General features: G+C 41.9%; 2 protein-coding genes across 2 annotated transcripts in view; both read right to left on the reverse strand.

Moving 5' to 3' along the window:
- LOC106594300 (gastrula zinc finger protein XlCGF26.1-like) overlaps nucleotides 1–18,652 on the reverse strand; it is a 96,516-nt gene that overhangs the window by 38,029 nt on the left and 39,835 nt on the right. The window lies entirely within an intron of this gene.
- Nucleotides 1,515–18,652, reverse strand: part of LOC106598330 (zinc finger protein OZF-like) — a 36,525-nt gene continuing 19,387 nt past the window's right edge. Inside the window, exons 2-3 of the mRNA XM_045698535.1 lie at nucleotides 8,140–8,388; nucleotides 1,515–4,543 (exon numbers count right to left, since the gene is read on the reverse strand). Coding sequence (XP_045554491.1) covers nucleotides 3,225–4,543; nucleotides 8,140–8,388 — 1,568 coding nt within the window. The 3' untranslated portion in view covers nucleotides 1,515–3,224. The remainder of the gene's footprint in view (nucleotides 4,544–8,139; nucleotides 8,389–18,652) is intronic.

Raw genomic sequence — 18,652 nt, forward strand, 5'->3', positions numbered from 1 at the left:
ATTAATAACTCAATTGTATATGTTTTTTTTACATTGTTTGCAAACAGATAATTTTTTTCTCTCACTTTTTTATCGCTAAAACTGTGGGGCTCAAAACAGGTGGCCCACCTGCCCTGAATGATGGGTCGCCACTGAACTTATCTTGAACACTGCAGTCCGTCTGGGTGTTTAACCTTCCCAAGTTCCCCCATGTCACCCTGCTCCTCCGTACATTCCACTGGCTTCCAGTCGAAGCTCACATCCACTACAAGACAATAGCGTTTACTTACGGTGCAGTAAGAGGAACTGCCCCATCTCTACCTTCAGGCTATGCTCAAACCCTATATCCCAACCTGAGCAATCAGTTCTGCCACTCTGGTCTCATGGCCGTCCCACTGCTACAGGAGGTCAAGCTCCCTCTCAGCCCAGTCAAAGCACTTCTCTGTCCTGGTACCCCAATGGTGGCACCAGCTTCCCTCTGATGCTAGGACAGCAGAGTCCCTGCCCATCTGCCCGAAAAGGTCTGAAACCCTACGTTTTTAAAGAGTATCCCTCCCCCCAAAAATACAAATAATAATAATACAAATAATAATAATACAAATACAAACAATAATAATAATAATAATACAAATAATAATACAAACAATAATAATACAAATAATAATAATAACAATACAATTAATAATAATAATAATACAACTAATAATACAAACAATAATAATACAAATAATAACAATAATAATGTGACACTTGTCCTACTAACACTGACTAATTGAGGAGAAATGTATTTACTGTGATATGTGGTTGTCTCACCTGGCTATGTTAAGATGAATGTACTTAATGTGCTGGTGACATCACAGGGTCAGAGAGAACTCCTGACTGTAGTCATACAAAAACACTACAGGCACTCAGCCCATAAGAACCATTCATACAATCAGATCTAATATGAAGAACTGAATACAACCATAAGAACCATTCATACTGTCAGATCTAATATGAAGAACTGAATACAACCATAAGAACCATTCATACTGTCAGATCTAATATGAAGAACTGAATACAACCATAAGAACCATTCATACTGTCAGATCTAATATGAAGAACTGAATACAACCATAAGAACCATTCATACTGTCAGATCTAATATGAAGAACTGAATACAACAATAAGAACCATTCATACTGTCAGATCTAATATGAAGAACTGAATACAACCATAAGAACCATTCATACAATCAGATCTAATATGAAGAACTGAATACAACCATAAGAACCATTCATACTGTCAGATCTAATATGAAGAACTGAATACAACCACAAGAACCATTCATACTGTCAGATCTAATATGAAGAACTGAATACAACCACAAGAACCATTCATACTGTCAGATCTAATATGAAGAGCTGAATACAACCATAAGAACCATTCATACTGTCAGATCTAATATGAAGAACTGAATACAACCATAAGAACCATTCATACTGTCAGATCTAATATGAAGAACTGAATTCTAAAGAGAAGAAGAGGTTGACCAGTACATATTCATGTAACTTTATTTTTCATTGGCAGATCAATAAAGTTTACTTCAATGCAGTTATCCAAACACATTCATGATCAGTAACTAAAATAACTCATCTAGTTTTAAAGACAATTAATAAACACATGTATTACTTTCATAAGCTGTGTATCATTAAATTAAGTTGTAAAACAATCCCCCCAAACTAGTGGTGAAAAGTTATCATCACACCATCTCTATCTGATACATGTTAGGGGCGGAAGATAGCCTAGAGGTTAGAGCGTTGGACCAGTAACCAAAAGGTTGCTAGATCAAATCCCCGAGCTGACAAGGTAAAAATCTGTTGTTTTGTCTCTGAACAAGGCAGTTAACCCCACTGTTCCTAGGCCATCATTGTAAATAAGAATTTATTCTTAACTGACTTGCCTAGGTAAATAAAGGTAATTTTTTTTTTTGTGTCTACTAGCTCATTCCCACTGCAGAGGGACAACCTGGTCTCAGAGCAAAACGTAATATATGTTGCAAAAACATCTGTGCCATTCCATTTAGTATGTTACATTGCATTGGCCTACCAATATAAGCTGAACTAAAATATAAACGAAACATGTAAAGTGTTGGTTTCGTGAGCTGAAATAAAACAATCCAGAAATGTTCCATATGCACAAAAAGGGTATTTCTCTCAAATGTTGTTACCAAATTTATTTATATCCCTGTTAGTGAGCATTTCAGCCTTTGTCAAGATAATCCATCCACCTGACAGGTGTGGCACATCAAGAAGCTGATAAAACAGCATGCTCATTACACAGGTGCACCTTGTGCTGGGGACAATAAAAGGCCACACAACAAAATGTCACAGATGTCTCAAGTTTAGGGAATGTGCAATTCTCATGATGAGGAATGTCCACCAGAGCTGTTGCCAGAGAACTCAATATTTATATCTCTACCATAAGCCACCTCTAACGTCCTTTTAGAGAATTTGGCATTACATCCAACCGGCCTCACAACTTCAGATCACATGTGACCACGGCAGCCCAGGACCTCTTCACCTGCAGGATTGTCTGAGGGGGGCTGAGTAGTATTTCTGTGTGTAATAAAGACCTTTTGTGGGGAAAAACTCATGCTGATTGGCAGGGCCTATGCCCTCCCAAGTCCCACCCATGGCTGAGCCCCTGCCCAGGATGTGAAATCCATAGATTAGGGCCTCATTTATTTAAATTGACTGATTTCCTTATACGAACTATAAATCTTTGAAATTGTTGTATCTAGATTGTTGTTCAGTATAATACGACTTGTAGGACGTATCGTATGTTACGAATTACAATTCGTATGTTATTTTACACATTGTTAGTCATACAATATGTTACAAACTTGTAATATGTCTGATATGTTACGAATTCCAATTTGTTGTTGCTAACATTAGCTTGGTGAGGGGTTAAATGGTTTTAGGGGAAAGGGTAGCTAACATACTAAGTAGTTGCATGCTAAGCTAACATGCTAAGGAATAGCTAGAAAGTAGTAAGTAGTTGCAAAGTTGCTAATTAGCAAAAATGCTAAAGTCATCCTTGATGAGGTTCAAACACGCAACCTTTGGCTAGAAGTTTGAGTAACACACCCACCCTTCCACAGAGCAGGATTAAGGCTTCTCTCCTGTGTGTATACATTGGTGTGTTAAGTTGCTAAGGTGAGAGAAACTCACCCAAAAGTCAGAGCAGACGTAAGCAGGCTTCTCTCATGCGTGTGTTCTCTGATGAACTTTTAGCCCAGTTGCTGTTTTGAAGCATTTTACACAGGCAGAGCAGGAGTATGGTTTCTCCCCTGTATGTATACGTTCATGTGATTTTAAGTGGGAAAGTTGAGAGAAACTAGTTCCACAGTCAGAGCAGTAATAAGGCTTCTCTCCTGTGTGTGTTCTCTGATGAACTCTTAGATGAGTTGATGTTGTGAAGCATTTTACACAGTCAGAGCAGACGTAAGGCTTCTCCCCTGTGTGTGTTCTCTGATGAACTATTAGCTCAGTTGCTGTTTTGAAGCATTTTACACAGGCAGAGCAGGAGTATGGTTTCTCCCCTGTATGTATACGTTCATGTGATTTTAAGTGAGAAAGTTGAGAGAAACTAGTTCCACAGTCAGAGCAGTAATAAGGCTTCTCTCCTGTGTGTGTTCTCTGATGAACTCTTAGATGAGTTGATGTTGTGAAGCATTTTACACAGTCAGAGCAGACGTAAGGCTTCTCCCCTGTGTGTGTTCTCTGATGAACTATTAGCTCAGTCGCTGTTTTGAAGCATTTTACACAGGCAGAGCAGGAGAATGGCTTCTCTCCTTTATGTATATGTTGGTGTGTTTTTAAGGTATCAAGTCGAGAGAAACTCACACCACAGTCAGAACAGGAGTAAGGCTTTTCTCCTGTGTGTGTTCTCTGATGAACTTTTAGCTTAGCTGATGTTGTGAAGCATTTTACACAGTCAGAGCAGTAATAAGGCTTCTCTCCTGTGTGTGTTCTCTGATGAACTGTTAGCACAGTTGATGTTTTGAAGCATTTTCCACAGTCAGAGCAGGAGTAAGGCTTCTCCCCTGTATGTATACGTTCATGTGATTTTAAGTTGGAAAGCTGAGAGAAACTAGTTCCACAGTCAGGGCAGAAGAAAGGCTTCTCTCCTGTGTGTGTTCTCTGATGAACTTTTAGATCAGTTGATGTTGTGAAGCATTTTCCACAGTCAGAGCAGACGTAAGGCTTCTCTCCTGTGTGAGTCTTCTGATGAACGTTTAGCTGAGTTGATGTTTTAAAACGTTTTTCACAGTCAGAGCAGTAATAAGGCTTCTCTCCTGTGTGTGTTCTCTGATGAAGTTTTAGCACCGTTGATGTTTTGAAGCATTTTCCACAATCAGAGCAGGAGTAAGGCTTCTCTCCTGTATGTATTTTTAGGTGTATTTTTAGCTTTGATAGAAATGGGAAAATCTCTTCACAATGTGGGCAGTGATGAGACCTCTTAGCTCTGTGATCTTCCTGCTGTTGCTCTCTGGATGTAGAGAATGTCTCAACATGGTGTCCTGTGTGAACATCAGAAGAACCAGTCAGTTGGTGTGATATACATGTCAATCAAATGTATTTTATGAAGCCCTTTTTACATCAGTAGTTGTCACAAAGTGCTTAACAGAAACCCAGCCTAAAATCCCCAAAGAGCAAGCAATGCAGATGTAGAAGCACAGCGGCCACAAAAAAACTCCCTAGAAAGCAGGAACCTAGGAAGAAACCTAGAGAGGAACCAGGCTCAGAGCGGTGACCAGTCCTCTTCTGGCCATACCGGGTGACAGGTAGCCTAGTGGTTAGAGCAACCGAAAGGTTGCAAGATCGAATCCCCGAGCTGACAAGGTAAACATCTGTCATTATTCCCCTGAATAAGGCAGTTAACCCAGTGCTCCTAGGCCGTCATTGAAAATAAGAATTTGTTCTTAATTGACTTGCCTAGTTAACCTGTTTGGGCGCATGTCCAAACGCTTGCGGGACACCTACGACAACATCCGGTGATATTACAGAGCGCGAAATTCAAAATACAAAAATCGTAATATTAAACATTCATGAAAATACAACTGTCTTACATCATTTAAAACCTTGTTAATCCAACTGCGTTGTCAGATTTCAAAAAGGCTTTACGGAGAAAGCATGCCATGCGATTATCTGAGGACAGCGCCCCACGTCAATATACTTTTTCAACCAGCACAGGCGTCACAAAATCACAGACAGCAATTCAATAAATCACTTACCTTTGAAGATCTTCCTCTGATTGCAATCCCAAGGGTCCCAGCTACACAACGAATAGTCATTTGTTTTCGATAATGTCCTTCATTATATCCCAAAAATGTCAGTTTAGTTGGCGCACTTGATACCGTAATTCACTCGTTCAACATGCACACAAACGAATCCAAAAAGTTACCAGTAAAGTTCGTCCAAACAAGTCAAACGATGTATCTAATTAATCCTCAGGTATTCTAATACATAAATAAACAAAAATATTTAAGATGGAGAATAGTGTGTTCAATAGCGAAGATAAATAACGAAGAGTGCAATCTCGTTGATGCGCGCAACATGACTATTTTTCTAAATGGGGGACACATTGGAAAAACTACAAATACTACAAACTACAAAAAACAAGCCTGAAACCCTTTCTAAAGACTTGACATCTAGTGGAAAACCATAGGAACTGCAATCTGGGTCCTATCTATTTGTGTATCCCATAGGCAAGCACAGAAAAAACCTGTGACCTCAAAAAATAATTCCGGATGGATTTCCCTCAGGTTTTCGCCTGCCATATCAGTTCTGTTATACTCACAGACATTATTTTAACAGTTTTAGAAAGTTCAGAGTGTTTTCTATCCAATGCTATCAAGTATATGCATATCCTAGCTTCTGGGCAGTTTACAGGCAGTTTACTTTGGGCACGTGAGTCATCCGAAATTACGGACAATAACCAGTATGCTAAGGAAGTTAAATAAAGGTGAAAAAAATTCAATACATACACTACCATTAGTGGTGAAATAAATGAATAAATTCTAAAGTTTGGGGTCAATTACAAATGTCCTTGTTTTGGAAAGAAAAGCACATATTTTGTCCATTCAAATAATGTCAAATTGATCAGAAACACAGTGTAGACATTGTTAATGACTATTGTAGCTGGAAACGGCTGAAGATCTCGTACAACGCTGTGTACTACTCCCTTCACAGAACAGCGCAAACTGGCTCTAACCAGAATAGTGTCTAGAAGGCCAGCATCCCGGAGTCGCCTCTTCACTGTTGACGTTGAAACTGGTGTTAAGTGACCCCAAACTTTTGAATTGAGCTCAGGTGCATCCTGTTTCCATTGATCATCCTTGAGATGTTTCTACAACTTGATATATAAAATATCAAATATATATGTATCAGATATAAATCATAAGGATGTGGTAGTTTACTGGTTATGATCAACACTTCTCCAATCGTTGTTGAGATCTGATATTCTGTGCAGAGCAAAACGAGACGTAGGCCTATATCATATTTCTCAAATCCTTTACAGGCTAAATTCCAGCCGAACATGGAGAGGACAGTAATGCCTAACTACACTGAAAAAAATATATAAATGCAACATGTAAAGTGTTGCTCCCATGTTTCATGAGCTGAAATAAAAAAAATCAGAAATTTTCCAACACACACAAAAAGCTTATTTCAAATTGTGTGCACAAATATGTTTACAATTCCTGTTAGTGAGCATTTCCCCTTTACCAAGATAATCCATCCACCTGACAGGTGTGGCATATCAAGAAGCTGATTAAACAGCATAATCATTACACAGTTGCACCTTCTGCTGGGGACAATAAAAGGACACTTTAAAATGTACAGTTTTGTCACACAACGCCACAGATGTCTCAAGTTTTGAGGGAGCGTGCAATTGGCATGCTGACTACAGCAATGTCAACCAGAGCTGTTGCCAGAGAATTGAATGTTAATTCCTCTACCATAAGCTGCCTCCAACGTCGTATTAGAGTATTTGGCTGTACGTCCAACCGGCCTCACAATCGTAGACTACGTGTAACAACTTCAGCCCAGGACCTGAGGTGGGTCTGGCTGCCAAGTGGGTGGGCCTTCCAAGGCCCACCATTGCTGCATCCCTGCCCAGTCATGTGAAATCTACAGGTTAGGGCCTAATTCATTTCAATTGACTGATGTTCTTATTATATAAAGGTTAATAATAATAATAATTGTTAGGCTCTCCATGAGCATTAGCTGCTACTTCACTCAATCCTGTTTTAAAAAGTCTCCCTGTGTGACATTCCTTGAGACCAACCAGAAATGTTTCCTTGGCCAAATATCCCCAGATTTTCATAAAAACAGCCAAACATATTCTCTCGTTTCTGCGTCACCAAATGTTGTGCGAGGCAAAAGAGTAGGCCAGGTGAGCATCAATCGCTAGTTCGGTGCAGCAGACTGCAGGGGTGTAGTGCTGCAGGAGCGATGAGCCGCCACAATGGTGTTTGTTTAGTAAAGTTAGATCAATGTCTTGGACGATCACCTAATGATTAATTAGTAGTCCACATAACAAAATATTATAGCATAGCATTACTGTTACAACAAAAACAACACCTAATTTCTTACGAGATTTTAGGATGGTTTGCTGAATCGTCCCAAACTCAACAGCGCGCGCCATTAGGCAGAATGTGCTTTGATTAAAACAAAATACAGGAAGTCTATATAATTTAACACCATCTGCTCTAATTTGCTCACCAAAGAGTAATTTAAGAAGATTTAAATGCATATTCCTATGAAATTGATTGAGATCAAACGATTGGCACGCAGACGCAGCTTGGTCATTTCACTGGTAAAACGTGAAGAATTATAATTCAATATTGACAGTGATGATGTCATGGCCTATTTTGAAATGAGGTATGCCTAACTTGGTGATCGAGGGTATTAAACATTTCCAACGTTCTTGAGACAATGTGTGGGCATAGGCAGGCGTTACAAGTTTTAAAAAATGTTGCTTCGCTGTGAAGTCTTGAGTTGTTCAGGGATGTGTGATGTCAGAATTACAGAATTCAACCTAGCAATAGACTGGGTCATAACTTATGGAGGTCTAATTTATGAAGATAACTTATAGATAGAACCAGCTGTTTACCATGATTAACAGTTGTCCTAATCTTCTCCTCCTCTTCTTCATCTTTAATGTTGACATTCAGCTCCAGTGTTTGACTGCAGTCTTCCAGCTTCACTGATGCCATCTCTGGATCCTGCAGTGCAAACTGGGCTCCACTGTCACAATCAGGACACTGTGACTGTAGGTTTCTACTCAGTGTGGAAGGAGAGAGGCAGGCTGGGATTGTCCTCACTGTTGATGTTACCGGACTCAGACTAAATTCTAGTCGGCCTGTAGTAATAAAGACAAACGGACACAAAAGTTATTGTCTCGACAGTTCTGGCACTTTATCCTGTAAAAATATATTCTCTTTTTTGTTGTTCAATTTACTCATTTCAGTAGATCAGGTAGCTAATCCTTGACAAAACATCCACTCACAGACACAAAGTACACATTTTAAATTGCACAACATAAGTGCACTTAATCTATAGTAGATTTCCTCAACTCACATAAATGACTCAAAAACCATTTAGTACAAGGTTGCAGTATGTTTTAGGCAGCACTATGTACTATTTTCCTGAATAACCTTGTCTTCACTGTATTACTTCACTCACAAAAAACAATTGTATTTCCCATTCACACCATAGTAAGAATTATCAGGGGTCGTACAGTGGCAAGTCAAATTCAAGGCCTTTTTCAGGCACTAATATTTATTTACTTGAAGCCCCATGTGAAAACCCTGAACTATAGATAAATATAGAAACAACTGAATGTGTCTGAATATTAGTACACATGTAAAGAACTGATAATCAGTACATTCAGCTTCAAAACTGTAGTGCAACTGAAATGTTCTTTCTCTGATGAGGCACTACCTGCACTGAAGTCCGTTGATGCAGACCTCCTATGGTATCATGGAGGTCCGCAAACAAACGTTTAAGGTTCATGTCTGTCTAATTCTGTACTAATAAAATAAACCAAGAAATCCCTATTAACTTCTACCACACCCCCCTTCCCCAAAAACCCTCACCCCCCCCAATAAACTTTATCAATAGATCCCTTTCTGTGTTTGCAAACATTGGGGTTTATATCATGCTGAGACAATCCACCCTTAGGTTATCCAGCTTATCAAATACCATGCCAACAGTAACATCTGTTACCACCGACAACTCTGCTGAAGTTTACAAGATAACTTTAAACCTGGTATTTCTGCTTTACACAATCGAAGATGTTGATAACCTTACCAATGAAAGCTATGAAGTACATTTTATTCAATATAAAAGTATCCTTTGTCACAGCGCATTTATGGGCGCAAGATTTCTGAACAGGCCTCGAAACCATGTCTGGACTAGTAGGAAGACCAGTTCTGACAGTAGGTCCTCTTACTACAGGACCAACCATGGAAGCTCCATCAGTCTGACAGTAGGTCCTCTTACTACAGGACCAACCATGGAAGCTCCATCAATATGACAGAAGGTCCTCTTACTACAATACCAACCATGGAAACTCCATCAGTCTGACAGTAGGTCCTCTTACTACAGGACTAACCATGGAAGCTCCATCAGTCTGACAGTAGGTCCTCTTACTACAGGACCAACCATGGAAGCTCCATCAGTCTGACAGTAGGTCCTCTTACTACAGGACTAACCATGGAAGCTCCATCAGTCTGACAGTAGGTCCTCTTACTACAAGACCAACCATGGAAACTCCATCAGTCTGACAGTATGGACTCTTACTACGGGACCAACCATGGAAGCTCCATCAGTATGACAATAGGTCCTCTTACTACAGGACCAACCATGGAAGCTCCATCAGTCTGACAGGAGGTCCTCTTACTACAGGACCAACCATGGAAGCTCCATCAGTCTGACAGTAGGTTCTCTTACTACAGGACCAGCCATGGAAGCTCCATCAGTCTGACAGTAGGTCCTCTTACTACAGGACCAACCATGGAAGCTCCATCAGTCTGACAGTAGGTCCTCTTACTACAGGACCAACCATGGAAGCTCCATCAGTCTGACAGTAGGTCCTCTTACTATGGGACCAACCATGGAAGCTCCATCAGTCTGACAGTAGGTCCTCTTACTACGGGACCAGCCATGGAAGCTCCATCAGTCTGCCCTGTAGTTCCACCAGTCTGTCTTACAGCCACTAGCGGTTTGGGGGGGGGGATTGCCCCTGTGACAACAATTTTGGACCCCCTTGTGGCCCCCCTAAATGTGGCGTATGAAAAAAAAATTACATAACAAATTGTTGCTATCGTTCTTTTTTTACATCCGTTATTAGAAAGTGGCAACGCGGAACACTAATTATTATGAACATGGTCTTTTGCCTGCTAATGTAGTGAAGAAAACGATATGACAACAATAACGTCTAATGTAACTGGCCCCTCGAGCAGTACAACAGGCCCCAGCTTGGACCCCCCAGTTGAAATGGTCTAGAACCGCTGCTTACAGTCTCTGCATATGATACATCATGACGGATTCTATATCTCTGAGCATCTCTCTGCACCTGGCATCCACCAAATGCTGCTCTGTCCTCCGCACAATTGCAACACTTAACCGTCACATTGCTCCAACATTCACCGTAATCATGTTCCCCACCACACTTGGCACATCTTTCCACTCAACAGCTACATGTCCCATTCTTTGGTATTTAAAAACACTGATGATTCACCGTTGCTGCTCCAGTTTCAACTGTTCCGCTATGGAACCCTGACCTGTTCACCGGACGTGCTACCTGTCCCAGACCTGCTGTTTTCAACTCTCTAGAGACAGCAGGAGCGGTAGAGATACTCTCAATGATCGGCTATGAAAAGCCAACTGACATTTACTCCTGAGGTGCTGACCTGTTGCACCCTCGACAACCACTGTGATTATTATTATCTGACCCTGCCGGTCATCTATGAACATTTGAACATCTTGGCCATGTTATGTTATAATCTCCACCCAGCACAGCCAGAAGAGGACTGGCCACCCATCATAGCCTGGTTCCTCTCCAGGTTTCTTCCTAGATTCTGGCATTTCTAGGGAGTTTTTCCTAGCCAATGTGCTTCTACACCTGCATTGCTTGCTGTTTGGGGTTTTAGGCTGGGTTTCTGTACAGCACTTTGTGACATCAGCTGATGTAAGAAGGGCTTTATAAATACATTTGATTGGCTGATTGATGAGGCTGGGTCAAATTCTCTGACATTGAAGCTAAGGAATCCTATTCTGTACTTTTCCAGACAAAACCTTCTCAAACCTCAACAGCACTGATAAGCTTTCACTTCTTTAACCCTCTTTCCTACTGATCAACCTTTAGGCTTCAACCACTCTGTCTCCCTTCACATGTTCTTTAACAATATCATCCATGGACATTGATACTGGGACCTCAGAGATTACTCCTTTCAATTTAACATGGCTTCTGAGCTTCGTCCCATAATGATTTTCTGAGCTTCGTCCCATTAGGATAGAAGTATCTTCCCTTGCTGAACCTGACTAGCACAAGATATTAACAATCTACCATTTTAAATTTTTCATTTCACCTTTATTTAACCAGGTAGGCTAGTTCAGAACAAGTTCTTATTTACACGGATGCGGCCCAGTTTAACTTCACCTCTCTTTATGGCCTTGGTTAATCAGATAGGGTGTAAATGAGGCCCTGTGGTCTCCTCAAACACCATCCCAACTTTCCACTGTGACACATGATTACTATAGCTCCCTACCTTGGGCCTCTTTAGAGTTTCTATACTACGTGCGCCACTGCTTCCAGTATCATTATCTCTGTTCTTCCTATGTCTTTCCACTACAGACCATTCACATTCTAGGCCCTCATCCTCCCGCTCCATATCATCAGAACTGTCCCCCACATTGATCGCATTCCAGCACAGCTGTTGCTTCTCAAACTCTCTCTCCATTTCCATTGTTTCAGGGGTGTCAAACTCATTCCATTGAGGGCCGAGTCTCCACAGGTTTTAATTTTTCCTTTCAATTAAAACCTAGACAATCAGGTGAGGGGAGTTCCTTTCTAATTAGTGTACTTAATTCATTAATCAAGTACAAAGGTGGAGAGAAAACCCGCAGACACTTGGTCCTCCATGGAATGAGTTTGACACGTGCTCTGATTCATCGGCATTAATCGACGCCATTCCATGCAGTTGGCCTCTCTCTCCAAATGGTGAAGGATAACTTCAGTTAGCTTCCCTCTACTTTGACACTCCATCACACAGCCTCATGTCGCCATTTCACCACGAGCAAACTCCTAGAAAGACGACCGAAACCGTTGAAGCCGCCATTTGACTAGCCTCCTCCATACCATCCTGATCTCGCGAGTTTACATTAACGAAACAGTGTACGTAAACTCGCGAGATCAGGATGGTTCGGACGAGGCTATTTACCAGCTCATAAACATTTTACACAAAACCAAGAACATGTAAAAACGAACTCAAATAAGTGGAATCTTTATCAAATGAAATTTATGTTCAGACAAACCCAAAGTCTAGCTATGTGACTTGTAAAATCGTTTTTAATCACCTTCTTCACTCACTTGGTTTGACCCCAAAACAACACATACAATTAAAACCTTTACCAAACGTGATAATACCTTGACGGATTTGTTACCTAGCATATTATATATTATTTCGACATTAGAAAGTTTAAACGTGCTATTACATACCTACAATAATACATTTGAAACGGACACAACCCCTATCGAAATACAAGCACAGTTCTGTCGTCAACTACCCGGAACTTCCTGTTCCCCACAACGACAATACAACAGCGTCATCTTCTTCTCTGGTATACAGACATTTACACAAATATAACGTGTCTGCCGCCACCTACTGTACGGTTAGTAAACTGTAGAAAGAAATACATGTCCATTGCGGATAAAGGGAGGGGGGACAACGACATCAAAACAAAATACAAAAATAGATAAATAACATCCCACTACTTCAGTCACAGTCCTATTCAAATCACATCCCTACACAGTCTCATGGCCTCATAGGCAAGAACATCTTCAGTCACAGTGCTATTCAAATCACATCCCTACACAGTCTTATGGGCCTCGTAGGGAGGAACATCTTCAGTCACAGTCCTATTCAAATCACATCCCTACACAGTCTCATGGCCTCATAGGCAAGAACATCTTCAGTCACAGTGCTATTCAAATCACATCCCTACACAGTCTTATGGGCCTCGTAGGGAGGAACATCTTCAGTCACAGTCCTATTCAAATCACATCCCTACACAGTCTCACGGCCTCATAGGGAGGAACATCTTCAGTCACAGTCCTATTCAAATCACATCCCTACACAGTCTCATGAGCCTCATAGGGAGGAACATCTTCAGTCACAGTTCTATTCAAATCACATCCCTACACAGTCTCATGGCCTCGTAGGGAGGAACATCTTCAGTCACAGTCCTATTCAAATCACATCCCTACACAGTCTCATGGCCTCATAGGGAGGAACATCTTCAGTCACAGTCCTATTCAAATCACATCCCTACACAGTCTCATGGGCCTCGTAGGGAGGAACATCTTCAGTCACAGTGCTATTCAAATCACATCACTACACAGTCTCATGGCCTCGTAGGGAGGAACATCTTCAGTCAGAGTCCTATTCAAATCACATCCCTACACAGTCTCATGAGCCTCGTAGGGAGGAACATCTTCAGTCACAGTCCTATTCAAATCACATCCCTACACAGTCTCATGGCCTCGTAGGGAAGAACATCTTCAGTCAGTATTCCCTGCAATCAGTGGCGTAACTTGCAGACTTGTTTACGCTGCTGTGCGTTTTTGTTGCCGATCTTACTTTGATACCTGACGGTTTTTTACTTTTTCATTACCGTATATTTTTACTTTTTCCCTCACTCAACTTTTTTCATTCAACTTTTTCACCCCGGAGGTTTTATCTGGACATGGTTCGTCAGGACTTCAAACAGCCGAAGCTAAGTAACATTAACATGATGCCTTCTAATTGCAGTCGTTGTACTTATAATATACAGGAGAACGATCGCCTTACGGCAAGGATAGCTGTGCTGCAAGCCCAGCTTCAGACGCGATCGTTAGGCAAGGGTAATTTCAGTGTAGGAAAGGATGAAACAGCGTCTGTGCCACCAGTAAGTACAGATAGTAACGTTAGTATAAACCCCCTCGCACGGTCCCCGCAGCCGGACATCTTTCTCATGGCTTCTGGAGGGAAACGCTGTAGGAATGCTCAACCGGTGTCGCTTATTCAGCCGACAGAAACTTTCAACCGGTTCTCCCCATTAAGCGAGTCGGAGTCGGAGGCCGAGACTTCTCTGGTCTCTACTCCTCCCGTTGTGGGGTCTGAGACGCCGACGGCTCCCACCATTAGCTCTGACAAATTGAAAACCCTAGTCATTGGCGACTCCATTACCCGCAGTATTAGACTTAAAACTAATCATCCAGCGATCATACACTGTTTACCAGGGGGCAGGGCTACCAACGTTAAGGCTAATCTAAAGACGGTGCTGGCTAAAGCTAAAACTGGCGAGTGTAGAGAGTATAGAGATATTGTTATCCACGTCGGCACCAACGATGTTAGGATGAAACAGTCAGAGGTCACCAAGCGCAACATAGCTTCAGCGTGTAAATCAGCTAGAAAGATGTGTCGGCATCGATTAATTGTCTCTGGCCCCCTGCCAGTTAGGGGGAGTGATGAGCTCTACAGCAGAGTCTCACAACTCAATCGCTGGTTGAAAACTGTTTTCTGCCCCTCCCAAAAGATAGAATTTGTAGATAATTGGCCCTCTTTCTGGGACTCACCCAGAAACAGGACCAAGCCTGGCCTGTTGAGGAGTGACGGACTCCATCCTAGCTGGAGGGGTGCTCTCATCTTATCTACGAACATAGACAGGGCTCTAACTCCTCTAGCTCCACAATGAAATAGGGTGCAGGCCAGGCAGCAGGCTGTTAGCCAGCCTGCCAGCTTAGTGGAGTCTGCCACTAGCACAGTCAGCGTAGTCAGCTCAGCTTTCCCCATTGAGACCGTGTCTGTGCCTCGATCTAGGTTGGGCAAAATTAAAAATGGCGGTGTTCGCTCTAGCAATCTCACTAGTATAAAGACCTCCTCCATTCCTGCCATTATTGAAAGAGATTGTGATACCTCACATCTCAAAATTGGGTTACTTAATGTTAGATCCCTCACTTCCAAGGCAGTTATAGTCAATGAACTAATCACTGATAATAATCTTGATGTGATTGGCCTGACTGAAACATGGCTTAAGCCTGATGAATTTACTGTGTTAAATGAGGCCTCACCCCCAGGTTACATTAGTGACCATACCCCCCGTGCATCCGGCAAAGGCGGAGGTGTTGCTAACATTTACGATAGCAAATTTCAATTTACAAAAAAAAAACAACAATGACGTTTTCGTCTTTTGAGCTTCTAGTCATGAAATCTATGCAGCCTACTCACTCACTTTTTATAGCTACTGTTTATAGGCCTCCTGGGCCATATGCAGTGTTCCTCACTGAGTTCCCTGAATTCCTATCGGATCTTGTAGTCATAGCAGATAATATTCTAATTTTTGGTGACTTTAACATTCACATGGAAAAGTCCACAGACCCACTCCAAAAGGCTTTCGGAGCCATCATCGACTCAGTGGGTTTTGTCCAACATGTCTCTGGACCTACTCACTGCCACAGTCATACTCTGGACCTAGTTTTGTCCCATGGAATAAATGTTGTGGATCTAAATGTTTTTCCTCATAATCCTGGACTATCGGACCACCATTTTATTACGTTTGCAATTGCAACAAATAATCTGCTCAGACCCCAACCAAGGAGCATTAAAAGTCGTGCTATAAATTCTCAGACAACCCAAAGATTCCTTGATGCCCTTCCAGACTGCCTCTGCCTACCCAAGGACGTCAGAGGACAAAAATCAGTTAACCACCTAACCGAGGAACTCAATTTAACCTTGCGCAATACCCTAGATGCAGTTGCACCCCTAAAAACTAAAAACATCTGTCATAAGAAACTAGCTCCCTGGTATACAGAAAATACACGAGCTCTGAAGCAAGCTTCCAGAAAATTGGAACGGAAATGGCGCCACACCAAACTGGAAGTCTTCCGACTAGCTTGGAAAGACAGTACCGTGCAGTATCGAAGAGCCCTTACTGCTGCTCGATCATCCTATTTTTCCAACTTAATTGAGGAAAATAAGAACAATCCGAAATTTCTTTTTGATACTGTCGCAAAGCTAACTAAAAAGCAGCCTTCGCAAATGGAGGATGGCTTTCACTTCAGCAGTAATAAATTTATGAACTTCTTTGAGGAAAAGATCATGATCATTAGAAAGCAAATTACAGACTCCTCTTTAAATCTGGGTATTCCTCCAAAGCTCCATTGTCCTGAGTCTGCACAACTCTGCCAGGACCTAGGATCAAGGGAGATACTAAAGTGTTTTAGTACTATATCTCTTGACGCAATGATGAAAATAATCATGGCCTCCAAACCCTCAAGCTGCATACTGGACCCTATTCCAACTAAACTACTGAAAGAGCTGCTTCCTGTGCTTGGCCCTCCTATGTTGAACATAATAAACGGCTCTCTATCCACCGGATGTGTACCAAGCTCACTAAAAGTGGCAGTAATAAAGCCTCTCTTGAAAAAGCCGAATCTTGATCCAGAAATTATAAAAAACTATCGGCCTATATCGAATCTTCCATTCCTCTCCAAAATTTTAGAAAAAGCTGTTGCACAGCAACTGACTGCCTTCCTGAAGACAAACAATGTATACGAAACGCTTCAGTCTGGTTTTAGACCCCATCATAGCACTGAGACTGCACTTGTGAAGGTGGTAAATGACCTTTTAATGACGTCAGACCGAGGCTCTGCATCTGTCCTCGTGCTCCTAGATCTTAGTGCCGCTTTTGATACCATCGATCACCACATTCTTTTGGAGAGATTGGAAACCCAAATTGGTCTACATGGACAAGTTCTGGCCTGGTTTAGATCTTATCTGTCGGAAAGATATCAGTTTGTCTCTGTGAATGGTTTGTCCTCTGACAAATCAATTGTAAATTTCGGTGTTCCTCAAGGTTCCGTTTTAGGACCACTATTGTTTTCACTATATATTTTACCTCTTGGGGATGTCATTCGAAAACATAATGTTAAATTTCACTGCTATGCGGATGACACACAGCTGTACATTTCAATGAAACATGGTGAAGCCCCAAAATTGCCCTCGCTAGAAGCCTGTGTTTCAGACATAAAGAAGTGGATGGCTGCAAACTTTCTACTTTTAAACTCGGACAAAACAGAGATGCTTGTTCTAGGTCCCAAGAAACAAAGAGATCTTCTGTTGAATCTGACAATTAATCTGGATGGTTGTACAGTCGTCTCAAATAAAACTGTGAAGGACCTCGGCGTTACTCTGGACCCTGATCTCTCTTTTGAAGAACATATCAAGACTGTTTCAAGGACAGCTTTTTTCCATCTACGTAACATTGCAAAAATCAGAAATTTTCTGTCCAAAAATGACGCAGAAAAATTAATCCATGCTTTTGTTACTTCTAGGCTGGACTACTGCAATGCTCTACTTTCCGGCTACCCGGATAAAGCACTAAATATACTTCAGTTAGTGCTAAATACGGCTGCTAGAATCCTGACTAGAACCAAAAAATTTGATCATATTACTCCAGTGTTAGCCTCCCTACACTGGCTTCCTGTTAAGGCAAGGGCTGATTTCAAGGTTTTACTGCTAACCTACAAAGCATTACATGGGCTTGCTCCTACCTATCTTTCCGATTTGGTCCTGCCGTACAAACCTACAAGTACGCTACGGTCACAAGACGCAGGCCTCCTAATTGTCCCTAGAATTTCTAAGCAAACGGCTGGAGGTAGGGCTTTCTCCTATAGAGCTCCATTTTTATGGAATGGTCTGCCTACCAATGTGAGAGACGCAGACTCAGTCTCAACCTTTAAGTCTTTACTGAAGACTTATCTCTTCAGTAGGTCCTATGATTAAGTATAGTCTGGCCCAGGAGTGTGAAGGTGAACGGAAAGGCTGGAGCAACGAACCGCCCTTGCTGTCTCTGCCTTGCCGGTTCCCCTCTTTCCACTGGGATTCTCTGCCTCTAACCCTTTTACAGAGGCTGAGTCACTGGCCTACTGGTGTTCTTCCATGCCGTCCATGGGAGGGGTGCATCACTTGAGTGGGTTGAGTCACTGACGTGGTCTTCCTGTCTGGGTTGTGCCATGGCGGAGATCGTTGTGGGCTATACTCGGCCTTGTCTTAGGACGGTAAGTTGGTGGTTGGAGACATCCCTCTAGTGGTGTGGGGGCTGTGCTTTGGCAAAGTGGGTGGGGTTATATCCTGCCTGTTTGGCCCTGTCCGGGGGTATCATCGGATGGGGCCACAGTGTCTTCTGATCCCTCCTGTCTCAGCCTCCAGTATTTATGCTGCAGTAGTTTATGTGTCGGGGGGCTAGGGTCAGTCTGTTACATCTGGAGTATTTCTCTTATCTTATCCGGTGTCCTGTGTGTATTTAAATATGCTCTCTCTAATTCTCTCTTTCTCTCTTTCTGTCTTTCTCTCGGAGGA

Source organism: Salmo salar, chromosome ssa17 (genome assembly GCF_905237065.1).
Source record: "Salmo salar chromosome ssa17, Ssal_v3.1, whole genome shotgun sequence".
NCBI lineage: Eukaryota > Metazoa > Chordata > Actinopteri > Salmoniformes > Salmonidae > Salmo > Salmo salar.